The sequence below is a fragment of the Drosophila nasuta genome, chromosome 2L (assembly GCF_023558535.2).
Source record: "Drosophila nasuta strain 15112-1781.00 chromosome 2L, ASM2355853v1, whole genome shotgun sequence".
In the NCBI taxonomy this organism is placed as follows: domain Eukaryota; kingdom Metazoa; phylum Arthropoda; class Insecta; order Diptera; family Drosophilidae; genus Drosophila; species Drosophila nasuta.
Genome location: NC_083455.1, coordinates 13,120,589 through 13,138,171, shown reverse-complemented (window position 1 = coordinate 13,138,171; position 17,583 = coordinate 13,120,589). Strand labels below are relative to the sequence as shown.

General features: G+C 35.0%; 2 protein-coding genes across 2 annotated transcripts in view; both read right to left on the bottom strand.

Moving 5' to 3' along the window:
* LOC132797384 (lipase 1) overlaps positions 1–17,583 on the bottom strand; it is a 46,639-nt gene that overhangs the window by 15,403 nt on the left and 13,653 nt on the right. The window lies entirely within an intron of this gene.
* On the bottom strand, positions 5,681–6,648 carry LOC132794978 (uncharacterized). Its single transcript, XM_060805344.1, has one exon. It carries the CDS (start codon positions 6,603–6,605, stop codon positions 6,192–6,194), a length of 414 nt encoding a protein of 137 aa, XP_060661327.1. The 5' UTR covers positions 6,606–6,648; the 3' UTR covers positions 5,681–6,191.

The following is a 17,583-nucleotide window of genomic DNA, read 5'->3' as shown; positions in this document are numbered from 1 at the left end:
AAATTTATTACAAATTGTGGCAATTTAAATTTGTAAAAATTGTGTAGTAGCTATCGGTAAAGTAACATAAAGTTAAATCAATAAATAACTTAGCTTATGTAAATATTAAACAAAAGGGTATTTAAAGTGCCAGCTAGCATTGCACCGCGACTGCGGGATTCTCACTTGTTTTTTTTTCTTCTTGTTGGCTCGAACTCAGTTCCAAGTTGTGCTTGCTCGCCTGCTTTATGTCTTTTCATTATTGATGACTTAATTCCGGTTGATTTATTGAGGCCACAAACAACCGGTCAGAAGGGTAGTGAGTTGTGGCCAGAACGAGAACCCGAGCCGCCATTTTGTATGCACACGTAGATCTGCTGCCCCCGCTCTTATGCGGCATGTATTGCACACATACACACACAGTCAGACAGACACATATGTAGATACGGGTAGAACTTCAACTGAGAGAGAAGAGGGATAAGTGTACTCGAGAGTGTGCACAGCTGCGGCAAATGGCTTGAAGATGCACGTGTTTAATAAATAAGCCAAGTTAATGTTGTGCAAAACATGGTCAGCCATACTAGCTAGCTAATCGAAACAGGCAATAATATTAAGTAAACCATAACAAGAGCACTATATTACAACTACTATAGAATGTAGATAGTTATTGACAAAAACATGCGTAATGTTAGAGAAGAACGTTAGAGCGATTGATAGGCTTTGAGAAGTCCCTAATAATCGATATTTATATTATAGCAGTTCAAAGCTTTCGAGGAAAAATTAATATTTTAAGCTAATGAAAAATTAAGCGTTTAAAAATCAAGTAGTATTATTGTAGTGTTGCTACTTTTATGAAACATTAATCTTAATACATCACACAGCACTTAATTTAAGTTAAGTTAAAGCACTACTCGTCACTTAAATAAGGCTATCATTAAGCACTACTGAACACTCAAATTAAGTAATCAAAACACATTCTTAAAATAAGAAAGTATCCAAAATAAGAAATTAGAAAATCTTACGTGTGCATTATTGATGATAGAAAAACATTGTGAACAATTAAGTTTGTCAAAACTAAATATTACAAAAAGAAATAAATTAAATTTGAACGTTCTACATGTTAAGTACTTATTAACAACTAACCATGCAATTAATAGTATTTAATTCTTTTAGAGAATTCTCTTCTTCTTTACAGACGTAAAATTCAAATGAACGACCGTAAAGAAACATTAGTTAATTTTCCAATACGAGTCTTTCTTAAAAAAAAAAGAAAGTATCGCCAGTTTTCAATTGAATTTCGCTCAAATTTGCAGCAAGAGAATGTGCTCTGTTAACATTATAATTATGCTGAAACTTTATAATTAAGAAAAGCAAAACTTCGGCTTGGTACGAAACCAAAAGGAGAGTGCAAATACTTTTAAACTATGCTGTAAAGGTAAAACAACTGTTGGTAGAGCATTTAAAAATGAATAAAAAAAAAAGTAGAAACCTTGCAAAATATTTCCAATAAACTGGGTTAAAATATAGTAACAATCTCAAACATTTATAATTTAAATAAAATATTTACAAAATGAAGTTGTAACAGGAATGCATAAAAAGGATTAAAATTATGTGGCATATATAATTAAAATAAAGTGGAAGCAGATTAAAAAATATGTTTAATTAAACATGGAATTTGAATTTTTTGTATGCGTATTATAAACAGGTCAAGAGCTTTTCAGCTCACATAACAAATAACTATGCACTTGATGAAGCTATGTAGCTATCATTATGCTTGATTACACAATATCATTATTATTATTTGAATGGTTTTTTATTTGTTGTTGTGTTGTACTCGTTATGCATTAAAAACCCCAATTAATTGCACGACATTACCGCAAATCTGTGTTGAAAGCGAAACGCATGAAACACAAAGCCACAAAAACGAATACGCATTCAACCAAGCTGAATGCAATACTAAACCCCCCCAAAAAACAAATGTCAAATATTTATGTCTAACGGAATGGATGCTATTCACATTCAAATTCACATTCGCATTCACAGTTCTATTCACATTTACATGACGCACAGATTTGTTGCGCCCCAAAGTATGCAGTAAATGTGCACGAAACGAGCCAAAAACCTGTGAGCTCATTGCACACCGACTAATGTCTATGGATCTCTCTCCCTGCCCTGCCCTGCCCTGCCCTGCCACGCCCACCTATTGCCTGCCCTCAAAGTGCGGCATCCATTCATTTGGCTAAGCCATGCAACGTTATCGCTGGCCCTTCAACTCGTGCCGCATCACTTATAGCAACCTAAATGAGTGTGTTTCGATTGTGTGAGTGTGAGTGCGCATCGGTATGTATGTGTGGGTGTGTCTGTGTGTGAATACTAATGTCCAATGATTAAATTTTAATTACCGTGCGCAAATCGAGTTTGTGTTTACTGCTACTGCTGCTGTTGCATTTTTCAAGTTGCTGCCACTTTGATCCATCCAAATGTATCTGCAAATGGATCTCTCTCCCTGCCCTGCCCTGCCCTGCCCTGCCACGCCCACCTATTGCCTGCCCTCAAAGTGCGGCATCCATTCATTTGGCTAAGCCATGCAACGTTATCGCTGGCCCTTCAACTCGTGCCGCATCACTTATAGCAACCTAAATGAGTGTGTTTCGATTGTGTGAGTGTGAGTGCGCATCGGTATGTATGTGTGGGTGTGTCTGTGTGTGAATACTAATGTCCAATGATTAAATTTTAATTACCGTGCGCAAATCGAGTTTGTGTTTACTGCTACTGCTGCTGTTGCATTTTTCAAGTTGCTGCCACTTTGATCCATCCAAATGTATCTGCAACTCGTATCTGTATCAATAGCTCGGTCTATTCGAGTGTGTGTGGGTGTGTGTGTGTGTGTGATTGTGCTCAACTGAATGCATGCTGCTCGTTTTTCATGCTCTCTATTGATCTATGCAGGACATTGCCGCCGGTTAGCATGTCCCAGCTTGGGCTAACTTCATTAACAGTTTCAATATTATTTTGTCCAACACAGAGGGCGAGAGAGAACAGAGCTATTTCAATGGACTAACAAGTGTGCGATGTATGTATGCTAATGGGTGTGTGTGTGTGTGTTAAGAGGTTAAGTCAGCTTGGTTAGAAAAGTTGTCAGAAAGCTATGTTAAATGACTGAGCAGAGAGAACTAAAAAAAAGTGTAGATAAAAGAAGACTGTCTAAAGCAATGAAAGAATATGCTGGAAATATTAGTTTAGTGTGCATAAAATGGGATATAAAGCTATCCAGTTTTACTATAAAATCGGATTGAAACTTTTTGGAAAAAACATTAATGTATTCTGGAAGGCCTGCAATTGTTTTCATTAAACTATTACCATGTCTGAAATTTAGATATTATCACAAGTTTTTAAAGATGGCGAAGCTTAGACTATATAGAACATAAATGTTATTTTTAAATGCTTTAAGAAATATGTTAGGTGAATTTTTGTGGCACTAAGGATCATTTCATTTAGCATATTAAAATGTTATGCATTAAAACATTCATCTAAATGCAAAGGTATCATTTGATAAGGTTATCTTTTAGATGCATTGAAGGTTTGAGGAATTTCGCATTAACAATTATATCGAAGGTTTAGATTCTTTCTGTAAAGTTTACTAATACGTTTAAATTTTGTAAAAACAATAACATAATTAAAGGTACAGAGTATTTAAAAAGTCGAGCATACCTTTTTGTTTAGCACTTTTTTTGCTTAACAGACAATTACGAAAAAATCTCATTCAGATTTACAGGCCAGGGCAAACTTTTATTATCTAACAACAAATCTCATGTTGACCCTTGGCATAAACCGAAGTTGCAGCTGCAAAGGAGGGAACAGAATCTGTGACTGCCTCTGGAATTGGAGTTGGAGTTGAAGATGGAAATGGAAATGGAGCAAGTTTGTTATTCATGGCGCTGAACATATGTGCATGCGAATACGTATTTATGTGCTCCAGGGTGGAAAGCAGAAGGGCGCTCTGAGGCATTCATTGTCCATTGCCATTGGGGGACAGTAAAATGGATGGCAATTAACTTTATAACATTTGCTAGGCCCATGTGCATTGCCATTGTTACCTCCCCTCCCGCCCTTTGTTGTTGTGGGTAATGCGCGCCAGTTGATTAATTGGAAATTGTGGTTAATGTGGTGGCTAGATCAGCCGGAATTGACAATCAACAATGTGAGACGACGACTGCACATACGCATGTGAAAAGTTTCACATACAGAGTCTAGACTTTTAATTAGAGTAGGCTCTGCGCAGTGCCTAAAAGTATGCAATGACATATGCAAAACTTTTTTTGCCAGCTAACTTTTTGCCACTTGTTATTGAATTTTTCTTTTCCTTCGTTCTTTGCGCCCATTTTTCTTCATTTTCAGTTTTTTTTTCATTTTTGTATGTGACAAAAGTTGACAGATTTGCAGCGGAAAATTAACAAGTTCCGTGCCCAAAAAAAAAAAAACATGAAAAATGCGAAACTTTATCCTGCGGCAAATCGAGTTAAGAAGTCGTAAACTATGCAATGCTAAAAATGTGCTAAAAACTATGTACACGACGAAGAGAAAGCAGTTTGTGGGCGTGCCGGAAGTGGCAGTAGCAAAACTTAAAAACTCCTAGACGACGGCGACATTTTTATGCCTTTTTCTGGCAACAACAAGCACAACTCAAACTGCTGGCTCTTCTCGCTGGATGCTAACTTCCAGTTGTTTGCACTGCAGACGCATATTTCTCGTTGAGAACAACGAGTGTGCGGGTGTATGTGTGTGTGTGTGTGTGTGTGTGTGTAATGGCCAGGCAAAGGGCAATGTGCTTAACAACAACAGACTCTCAAGCGTGTAATTATATTTATGAAATTACGCGCAAATTACGTTTTTCCACATTTATTTGTGCATATTAAATATACAAATAATTTTCATTTTCTTGTATTTATTTTAAAACCTGTAATGTGTATCATTTAATTATTTGTTAATAACCAATTACTTAACATGTGGTTAATACATATTTAACTCAATTAACGGGATGTAAGCAAACACCAACACATTAGATGATGTAGAAGTGCATTATCGAAATAATTACATATTTAAACAAAATTTTCGATTGAAGTGACAGTCAAAATAATTACCAATTATTATTACCAATTATTATTTTGACTTATTTAATTAAAATAAGAGAGGTATTTAGCTAAAGTTTTGAAACTTAATAAGAGAATCAAAATGAAAACTGACAACTGCCAAACAACAAAAGCTAGTTTTATATTTTCTGTTTAGAATCCTAACCAAACAACCAGTCATCGGTGTCTTCTATACAATTCGAACTTGCTAATAACAAGTTGTGTAAAGAAAACAAATGTTTTTTTTTTTGTAAAAAATGGAAATTATTGGTTCTATTATTAGCACAAAAAAATACATATTATTTGAAAGCTTGAACAATGATGACGTCGCAAAACAAATTTGATTGTTAATTAGTTGTTCCGTAAACAAAATAGTAAATAAAGCAGCTAATCTATTACAACCGGTTAGTTATCATTTTCATAAGTTAAAGATTATCATTTCAAAGCTTCATCTCATCACATTCGATACCCATTTGGTAGTAGGGTATTATTACTTTATGCATATCCCTGTATTTGATACAGGAAAGTAAGAAGTTATTATTTTGTATTGAAAAACCGACTGGTGTTGGATCTTGGCTTCCAATCTGGTATATTTTGTAGTAGACTTTCAATGTGAATTATTGAATTAAATTATTGCGATACATTAATTAACACCGTACGTGTTTTTTAATTGAAAAAGGTTAGCGGGTATTATATAGTCGAGCACGCTTTGATTTATTGGTTCATAGCTCTCTACTGGTTTTCTAATAGAACGTATACTTTTGCCATTTATTAATAAGAGTCTTAACAAATGGTTGGTTTTCTATATTTAGTTCGTAAACTAATTCGTTACTGAACATTTTACATATATACCAACTCACTTATTCTCAAAAACAATTTTATGAGTACACAACGAAAAACATTCGATGAAAAGCTGTTTTCTCATCGATAGCGGAATTTTATCAAGGTATCAACCTATTTGTATATTTACCCTTATTATTTATATACAATTTATTTTTATCTTTTGATACACAAAGAGTTTGCCAAATTATTTAACTATTGGGGTTTATTGATACTTAAAAAGCTTGAGGATTCATCAGATTATTAACGGCCAAATCCACCAGCATTGGCATTTGCATTCGCATTTGCGTTAGCAGAGGCGCCACCAAATCCACCGCCGCCACCTCCGAATCCACCAGGACGACCTCCAAATCCGCCACCTCCGAAGCCGGGACCACCTCCAAATCCGCCACCTCCGAAGCCGGGACCACCTCCGAATCCACCACCACGACCGCCACCTCCGAATCCACCAGGACGACCTCCAAATCCACCGCCTCCAAAGCCAGGACCACCACCGAATCCACCAGGACGTCCGCCGCCTCCGAATCCGCCACCTGAAGCTTGGGCGTTAGCAGAAGCACTGGCAGCGGCATTAGCACCACCGAAACCACCACCACCAAATTGAGGTGCCGCCGAGGCAACTGCCACCAGGACAGTGAGAGCGATAAACAGTTTCATAGTTAAGTCTTGAGTTGACTTCACAAACTAAACCAAACAGCAGTTGAGCCTCTCTTTTTATACTATTCAGCTCCAGAACTCATTTAGACAGAGTCACCCAAATTCAAGGTGTTAGATATGGTCAGAAGTGTTAGAGGGAGAAGTGTATATTAAATATGCATAATCATTTTTGGTGAATTACCGAAAGCAGACAAATAATTTAAATCAGTTTAAAAGTGCGCCTACAACAACAGTCACAGAGTAATAATATTGCAATTTAAATGTCTCATAAACAAAATAATGCAGACAGCATTTGTGATTTGCAACCGGTTATTTAGAAACATATTAATTTTCTTAATTTCAAATTAATTTCTTAACTTCGACAAGTCACCCGACAGCTTTCCGGATCTCTTTCCCTGTTTGTTTAAACAATTTTGTTATTGATCTTGAAATACAAAAACCAAACAAAGTGAGAATTTAACTCGTTTAATCAAGTTGTCCAATACCTGTCATACGATTAAACAATAACAAGTTGGTAACACAAACAAAATGTTTCTAAATGCATATTGCAAATAAAAATCAAATTATTCCTATGTTTATCCATTTTCGATGTTCCCGCAAATTATGTATTATTAGCAATTAGCTGCTTTATAAACAACATAAACAATAAAGCTGCTTCTGACTTAATTTAACCTGTTAGTTAATTATTATTTTCAGTCTCTATTTCATAACCTTTTTTTGTTGCTGCCTTTCCAATGACTTTCCAATAGAATAGAATAATAAGTTGGAGCCGGTTAACTAATTAGAAACTCAAACACCCAAACACAAATTGGGTCAGGCAAATAGAAACACTTGGACAACTATTTGCTATAAATCAGAAATGAAGTTATTAAATTTGAATCATTCATTTTCATAGTTTAAATGCTCCTTTACCAATTGGATTTAATAACTTTGAATCATTATTTTCTTAGAGTTTAAATTTTAAGATCAATTTATTGGTTGTTTTTTACATATTTATACATTGTAAGTCTATCAAAAAAGATGCGCAATCACTCGTCTTTTTTTTACATTTAATTGGTTTCAAAAGCTGTCATGTCATAAGGATTAGCGATAGCATTGACGTCACTGAATCAATGATGTCCACCATGTCCACCTTGTCCTCCATGGCCGCTTTGTCCACCATGTCCTCCCTGGTTACCGAATCCACCTTGGTTGCCACCGCCATGTCCGGCATTTCCACCATGTCCTTGGTTACCACCTCCATGGCCACCACCGTGCTGAGGTGTTGCGGAGGCGAAAGCCACCAGGATAGCCATCAGCATAGCGAATGCGATAAAGAATTTCATAGTTAAGCTTTGAGTTGACTTCACAAACTTAACTAACCAACAGTTGAGCCCCTCTTTTTATACAAATCTCATCTACCCAGAGACCCACAAAAAAAACCGAGATGATCGAGGAGAGAGAAGTCAAATTTATACACATATTGAATATTCTTCGTAAATTACCGAAACGCACACAAATAATTGGAATGGCATGAAGAACGAAGGCTATAGGCGCCTACGTTAATAGCAATAAAGAAAAAAAAAACAAATGCTAATCAAATGCTCCATAAACAAAATAATAAAGGCGACATTCGCAGTCGTGTGTTATAACCGGTTGCTTGTTATGAGGATTTCCCATTTTATAGCTACGACGAGCCCCCTGCTCCCGGCATTATTTAAACCATTTAAATATTTATCGCATTCAAAAAACAAACACATTCTATGCCGAATTCACTCAAAGCTGGGTTTCAAAATGATTAAATAAACAAAACAACTTAACTATGTATTATTCGAGTGAGTAGTTAGCTGATCTGCATAAGAAACTAGTTGACTAAAACTAAAGACGTAAGCATAACAATAATTTATTTATGTTTGAGCAATTTAGGTTAGTTATAAGCTATCCAAAAATATACACCTAAATTTATAAAGTTACATATTACTTCAACGAAAAGTATTTTTATTAAATTATAAGAACATTTATTTAACATTTGTTAAAGATTTAACAACGGAAACAATGTGATTGATTTGTGGAAGAGAATTTTTTGAGTACATTGTAAATATTTAACACCAATATTATGTACCTCAAAAAAAAATATAGAAAACTGTCTTAGCCGGAACAATATTTTAAAAAATATTATTTAAGTCTTTTTGTTATTATTTAAAGTATTCTTTTTCCGAGGTTCGAATACGCATTTTCTCACTCAATTTCATTTTTATTTCTTTAACCTCTTACACTATAACAGCAAACCACTTTCAGCGTTATATACGCACTACCAATAACTGCCACTAAACGTTATTTCATCATATAAATTTTATATGCTTCTTCACATATTTATGTGAAATTCACACCACATACAGAGAGGTTCCTCGTTACGTCCTTGAATGTTGTATCCCCATCGACTAATCAACCATTTAAATTCAATTCATGCTTTTAGCCTTTAGCTCAGCTGCCGTTTGGCCCCAGCCAATTATCAGTTGTGATTTTCAGAGTTTCATTTGAAATTTTTGTATAAAATCCCCACCACAAACACTTCGACACCTCCAACATGAAGCGCCCGCTGACCCCAATAAATTCAAGAGGCCAGCAGCAAATGTGTGTATATGTTTTGTGTGCTCTCCTCGGGTTGTTTAGGATTAGAGACTATGGGAGGGGTTTAAAGGTTGGCAAAAGGTTCAAAGCACGACGCCTGTTGATTTATTCAAAGGGATTGCGGCCACATAACGTTAGTTATTCTTGATCTGCTGCTCGTTAGCATTTTTAAAACAGCATATGTTTTTTTTTTTTTTTTTGTTTTTCTTCTTCGACGCATTCCTGGTAAAGCCTGAAGACAAACGAGCTAATTTTCAGCCTGAATAAAAGAAGAAGGATAACGAGAAGAAGGACGCGCAATCTTTGTGCCCATAATAAATTGCACAAATGTGAAATTTATATGCATTTTTATACAGACATGAGCGCAAACAAGCGAGTCTTTGGCCCTGGCCGTTTACCATAAATCTATTGGCTCGTCGCATTATTACTCATACGCACTGTGTGCTTGTGAGTGTGTGAGTATGTTCCCCTAAATATACATATATCATGGCATTAAGTTGGCAGCATATTTGTTGTACTCGTTTGCCATTCTATTCCTACCGAATCACATTTATCAATGCATAATAGACGGCACAGAGCTTAAAGGAATTTACAGCGCAAAAGCAAACTTTTAAGCAGACAAATTTGAGAAATACTTTAAGAAATTCAAGAATGAAATGTTGTGGAGTCTTTAAGGAGACATTTTGGAATAGATATGTTTGGAATTGCAAATTTAAAATGTAACCTATTTTTGAATGCTTTTTAAGTTCAGTTTGAGTTGAAGTTGTGTCTTGTGTTGCAAATATTCATGTTAAGTAGATATTCATAGGGGAAGCCACAACTATTGTGCACTAATTGAATATGTGTGCCATTTTGTGGCACACACTCGGTCATCAAATCCCACAGCGTCACTCAGAACAACTTGACTTGCAACTGCCGTGTTGTACGCTACCTGCGTGTGCGCTCATAAGTAGACTACAGTTTGCTTTATATATTTCCAGCCACTAACACACACACACACATATGCTCCGTGAGTGCTTCACGCATTCACTTGCCGAGATCTCGAGGCTAATTTAAAGTTTGAAGCACTTGCAACTACTCCGCTCTTAGTCTTTTGGTGTCTGGTGTAGCGTGACTTGGAATTTATGAACTCCATTTCGCATGTACGCCATTGTAAAGATTAATTGCTACAGCTGTCTCCCTCTTCTCTCGCTTTCTCTCTTCCTCTATATCTCCTTCTCGCTCCAATTCTCTATGCGGTGCAATGTTTTTCATTGCGGCTTGTTGTTATCATTCAACAACAGGCAATGTTAGCTTCGTTAGTAGCACTCGTCGCAGTGGCTGTCATGGTTTTTTGCTACAACGAACATAGAGAGAGAGAGAGAGAGAGAGAGAGAGAGAGAGAGAGAAAGTAAAATAGAGAACGGGGAAAGAGCAGAGAGTTGTCGAGAATAAACTCCCAAAGAATATGACATCGACATGCAGCAGAGTTATGAGCTCAGCTCACGCTAAGCTTTAAGTTTGACGAGTACAGATTGTGCGGAAAATGTTTCTAAAATGGCAAAATAAACAACACAGCAGCTAACGAGCGCATAATGCGCAATCATAAATAGAGCGTATAAATAAATACTTTGCCAAAGTGCAACTAAAAACTTTACTACTTGTTGTACAAGCAAAGTTTTCCGGTGGCTTATCTATCTGATAATTATGCTGGGTTGCAGTTGAGGAACTTTAGAACTTTCATCTGTCATTGAGCAACATACATGTGCTCTGATTGGTAAAGCTTTTAATTAATAAATGCGACTATATTCATTTTGAAAACTTCATTTTTCAAATTACCTGAGTGTTTGAGAATTTTTTCTGTTACTGAGCAACTTTTAAATTTATTAACTGCCCAAACTTTAAATTAGTAAATTTGAAAAGAGAAACATTTATTTTCAGAACTGCAATATTTAATTGCAAGTTGCAAAATTCAATGCATTCTTATATTTTCAACCTAAATCGTTGAAAAACATCAACCTGCTTTTAATTAATTTCAAATATTTTTTAAACATATTTACTACTCTAATGATTTGACTTGTAGTTTCGGTTTCTCAGTTAGTGAAGCTTTCTTTCATTTGCTTTTAATTAGTGAATTCAAAATGGTAAGATAGCATACATTTTTAAAATATTATTACTCCTACCATGATTAAACTTTCAGCTTCAACTTAACAGCTTACAAGAATGAGGACACTTCTTGTTGTTAAATTTTATTTCTTAAGCTAGAAACTTTTAAACTACAAAATTCCAATACATTTTTGTTGTCATCTAGCCCTATCAGCAGGCAGATACTTTTTTTTAATATAGTGAAGCTTTCGTTGATTTCTATTAGTCACTGAAAAACTTCAATTTGTTGTTAATCAATTAATTCGAAAAAGTAACATTAATTTTTCAAATATTTTTACTACTCCCATGAATAAGCTTTCAGCTTGAACTCTGCAGCTTACAAAAACGAGGACACTTCTTTTGATTACATTTTATTTCTTAAGCTGGAAACTTGTAAACTGTAAATTCCAATACATTTTTGCTGTCATCTAACCCTGTCATTAGGCAGCTACTTTTTTTAATATAGTGAAACTTTCGTCGATTTCTATTAGCCACTGAAAAACTTCCATTTGTGTTTAATTAATTAATTCGAAAAAGTAACATTAATTTTTCAAATATTTTTACTACTCCAACTCCGCAACTTACAAGAATGAGGACACTTCTTGTGATTAAATTTTATTTCTTAAGCTAGAAACTTTTAGACTACAAAATTCCAATACATTTTTGCTGTCGTCTAGCCCTGTCAGCAGGCAGTCCAACCGAACAGCAAGTCACTTGAAAGTTTTATGATTGATGTTCTGCTTGGGCTCTAGGTGCACTGACCACATTAAGTAGCAGCATGATTACCAGCCAATTAAATGAACCATAATCCTTGGCCAGCAGCAGCGAGCGGAACTCAACGATTGTTCGACTTAAACTTTCAGTTTGTGTTCGTTTATAGCTGCTGTTTTTGTTTTTATGGCATTTTAATTGGAATTTTATTGATTGCAATGCGTTGCGTTATGTTCTAGGCACTGCACTTGCCCCATTAAGGATCGAGTCAAGGACTTCCACTCGCAATCCTTTCAATACGGTCTGCCGCATGTTGAGAAATGTGCCAACTTTACAAAAAGTCAATGAACGTTGTTTGGTATAATAACACAATTATTATTTTAATTGCATTATGTAATGGCTTTCGCATAGACTTTACAACTTCCTCTACTCTTACTTTAGTGCAGTTTTTAGTCCTGTTGTATTTGCCAATTCTCCTTGTTTGCTATCTTTTTAATGTTTCCCTTTTGCTATTAGTACCTTCTTTTCTTTCTTTTTGCTCTGTTCACTTTGTGCACTGCGACTGCAATACGAATTGCGCCTCTAACGTTTTCAGATTTGCCCATAAAAAATGTGTTGACATTCAGATGGGCAAGGAAAAAAATGGAGAAAGGACAAAAAACAAATATCGTATGGCAGAGATATCATAAGTCATGTTGCACAATTTATGGCATTTATCGAATTTTCGAACAGTCAACGACGAAGCTCAAGGCCAAAATTAAATTGAAAAGTCGTTTACAGGTAACCGAAATCGAAGCGGAAAAAATGCACAATTTCCGCTTCGATTTCGGTTACCTGTACAATTGAAGGTACAATAAAGCTGGAATGCAACGTAGGGAAAAATTTACATTTTAGATACTCGCATTTCTGTATGACTAAATTCTACAGTCTGCTATAGACAAATTTTTATATTCTAAAAACTTAAATTTAATTTGATTTAATAACATATTGGTCATTAATAACTTCAATGAATAATAATATATTAAATTTGTTATTTTTTAATTTGAAAGTCAATTACATAAATGAAAATGTTAGTAGTTAACATAACTTAAATACTTGATTACAATTAAGAATAGCTATTATTTTGCAATTGAAATTATCTAAAAATAAACAGTAATTTTATAATTACTCAAATACTAAATTTCAAATTTTACATTTTGCATAATATTATTTTTTCTAATTGAGTAACATAAGTTTCAGCTTAAACTTGTTTCGCTTTCAATGGAAAATTGTTATAAATATTTATTATAAATAAATGTTCTGTTATATATTCAAATTTAATACAAAATATAAATTATTGATTCAAAAATAAATAATTTGTTTGTTTAATACACACATTTTTTATTTTATTTGAAAACCAATTCATTTTTAAATTTCATTCAAGCGATGATTTCTTCACTTTAGCATTTAAATTGCAAAAACTTATCTTAATACATGCTCTAATAAACTAAGACAACTGGATGTTGCTCTAGCCTGACAGCTGTAATATATGATGGCAATTGTTGTTGGCCAACAAATTGAAAGTCATGACAACGCAAAGAACAAATGAAAATGTCACGATGGCTTTGTCTTTGCCCAGTGAGTGAGTATATTTTTATATTCCATTTTGCCCCTTTTGTGAGGGAGGAGAGTATTCGTCAACGTAATGCAAAATTCATTTCGAAAAATTGCCAACGTTGACCAATTAGAATTAAAAGCAAGCGACACCTGTGTCAACAGAGAGACACACGTGTCTCCCTACCGCCGAAGACCAAAAGTTGCCCCATTGGGGAAAGCAGCGGTGTGGCAAGTCCACAGTGAAATGGGAACAATCAATCATGCAGCTTGGCTGGCGATTTCAATCTAAATGCTAAGTGCATGCGGAACTTTTGATAAATCTACACTGCCTGGAGGGAATGCTAGGCAGTCCAGGGCGTTGACTTCACGCACACATCGAGACTCTCACATACAGTCATGCAATTAATGAAGTGCGTTTAATTAATGGAAACGTTAATTTTCATTAATGCAACAAAAGCGTCAGCCTCTCAGTCTCAACTTGCAGGCAAAAATATAATATGTTTCATTAAAAGCAACGCTAAAGTTGCAGCACCAAATTGCTTTCACACACACATACGCACACACACTCAAGCACACCCTCGCAAACACACACACACAAGTGCTGTGCTAATTAAATTAAGTAGAAAATAAAATAGTTTTGTACTTGACTCAAAAGTCAGTCGTCGTCAGTCGGCAGCTGAGGCGCCGCTTTTTCAACTTTTCCCCAGCGCTTTTCTTGCACTTTCTGTTTATTTTCTTTTGCGTGTAAATGAGCTCAAATTTGTTGAACAAATAGCTGGCGTTGCGAGGCGTGCTCCACAAAACGAGTGCAACGGCTTTAAGTGTAATCTTCGGATTCACTGAAACAAAAAATTATGACTATATTTGGCTAAGAGAATTTAATAATTAATGTTGCGTTGATAAACTACAGGCTTTATATGGCTACACTGTCAGAAATTTGAGTATATTATCCAATATTTATTTACTACGTTTGTGGGAGAGAATTAAATAATTTAGTTCAACAAAATCGTCACTTCCAGACTCTTAATGATATTTAAGATGAAATTTGTCATGGTAATACTATATGAAACCATAATGAAAAGAGTATTCATGATGACAAGTTTTATAATGTCAGTGTATTTGTAATACTTTTTATGAAATACATTTCTTGGATCAATAATATAGCAACTTTGGTCTTGCATACAGACTCTTGAACAATGTAGCAATGATATTTACGATAACATTTTTAATGATAATAAAAATAAAGCAACTATGTTATGTTTCAATTGTTCTAATGAAATATTTTCATCTTTCAGTATATTAAAGTTATTGCCACCCTTGGAAATGATTGGTTGCTATCAGATCGAAATTTTAGAAATAAATTTAAATCAAGTAAGAAAGTTACAGTCGAGTGTGCTCGACTGTGAGATACCCGCTACCCATTTTTAGTAAGGGCAAAATATTGGTATTATTTTCAAAATATACCGAAAATACTAAAAAAATACTAAAAATATACCAAATGGTATTTTTGGTATATCGATACAGCACACCATTCAAAATATACCATAGACGGCACAATTTACCAGATTGTCGGCCAAAGCAACTAAGAGCCCTTATAAGTAGGCGTTTTTGCCCATACAAAAGTATTTCTTTAATAACTTCCACAATTTTTATCTAATTGCAACCAAATTTTCAGGAATCATAACTACTATAGTAATTATTGTATATACCAAAATTCGCAACTCTAGCTTTACGCTTGTTATTCGATTTTTTTGATTTACGGGGGCGGAAGTGGGCGTGGCAAAAATTTGAAACAAACTTGATCTGCGTGCAAACATAACAAATGCTGTCGAAAAATTATAGCTCTATCTCTTATAGTCTCTGAGATCTAGGTGTTCATACGGACAGACGGACAGACGGACATGGCTATATCGTCTCGGCTGTTGACGCTGATCAAGAATATATATACTTTATAGGGTCGGAGATGCCTCGTTCTACTTGTTACATACATTTCCTGCCGGCTCAAAGTTATAATACCCTTCTACCCTATGGGTAGCGGGTATAAAAATTGTTTTATATGGAAAAAAAGATTACTTTCTTCAGTTCCTATTTGCTTAGGTATGTCTATTACTGTATATGAATACAGTACTATACTATATATACTCGTATACCAAATGTCGCGTTTGGTATATTTTCGTTTTTGTGGTATACTAATTTGGTATATTTAAAGAATAACACTTTTATTTAAAATATATAGCGGATTTATAATGAAGCACACACTACTGTCGCTTTCTTACTGATTCATTTTTTTAAGATTTTACAAAATGTATAATATTAAATTTCTCAAAATTGATTTTTAATTTTAAGTTTTAATTTTTTTTTTTTTTAATTTTTAATTTAATTTTTTATTTAAAACATATACAACTTTGTTTTAAACAGTGCAAACAATGCCAAATCTTGCTAATCCCATTTCCATTCTATGTTTTCTCGCAGTGTTTTGAGAGCATGCAAATCTGTAACCACGAAAAACAATGAGCAAATTAGATATGCGCATATGTTTATAGGAAAACAACCCAAAAAAAAACGTACTCAACTGCAAGTGCAACTGGAACTGCAACTTCAACTGCGACTCAGTTGAAGTCGACACCAGATGCTGCTGCTGCTGCTGTTGGTGGTGTTCAGCTGCAGATTTTGGTTCGTAGACACCGCAAGGACGACGACGACGACGACGATGACGACCATGGCGCTGAAGTGATTGCAAACAGGGTGCAAATGCAGCGCATAAAACTAAAACCAACAACTGGTAGATGGAGGGGAAGGGGAAGTGAAGTTGCAGCCGGAAACGGAAGTGCCAGGCACTGCAAGAACAAGACAAGCTCAGTCAAGTGGGAAGCTGCAAGTTGGATAGCCTAGCCTGCCAAGTAGAAGCAACAAAACCAGGCTAATGCTGCTGCTTCTGCTACTGCTGGTGCATCAGCAGTAACATCAGCCTCAAAGCCTCAAGCATGCTTGGGATGCAAAGTAAATGCAAAACTACAGCAAATTATGTCGAGCGAGACAGCAAGATGCAAGCTGAGAATAGGCGAGTAAGCGAGTAAGCGAAACTCTTGTGCAGAGGCCATGACTATAGTCAAGTTGAGGCAAATGGCTGCCGAGTACGATAAGACCTCGTGCAGTGCCCAAGGAGCAGCAGTAGTAGAAGAAGAAGCAGAAGTTGAGGCAGCTTAAGTGATTTTCCTTGAGAGTGCCTTGAGCAGGTGTCTGTTTAACCATTATGTTTAGTTGCAGGCAATTTGTTTTCACCATTTTCCGTGGCAAACGAAAAACAAGCATTTTTAAGCAGCTACAAAATGCATGAGCCTCAAATACACACAAAAAAGGGGACTAAAAGCTGCAGCTACACAGAGCTGCAAGTATCTGGTGTTGCATTCACAAAAGAAAGAGTTTAAATATTATGACAACATTTTAATCCATTAATTTTAAAACCAAATTTTGATTAGTTCTGCCAACATTTGTTGCGTGAATTTCATGCTTTTAAAATAGTGAAGCATGTATCAAAAAATTATCTTTTTTTTCTATATTTAACTTAACATGATAAAAGTTTATTTATTTTAACAAAAAGTCGATTAAGTTAGAGTTGCAAATATAAAATTGGAATATTTATTCAACATTTTCAAAAATAATGCAACTAAGATACGCTTAATATAAGAAATAAATCGCATTTGTTTGAGTAATGCAACTAAAATATACCAAAAAGTATTGTAGAATGGAAAATAAAAAAAGATTCTAAGATTTTTATTTTAGAAATTATAATGACTGTAGATATTGGTTAGTATTAAAGAAACATTTCAGCTGGCACAAATTTAGAATACAAGGGTATATCGAGAATATAAAGTATACAAATCTGTAAGACATTCAACATCAGTTAACGTTCTCCTTAAGCCTCTTTAATATGCCA

Bases quoted from the DNA above. Each gene is read 5' to 3' on its own strand.
- LOC132794978 (XM_060805344.1), bottom strand. From the start codon at position 6,605: ATGAAACTGTTTATCGCTCTCACTGTCCTGGTGGCAGTTGCCTCGGCG.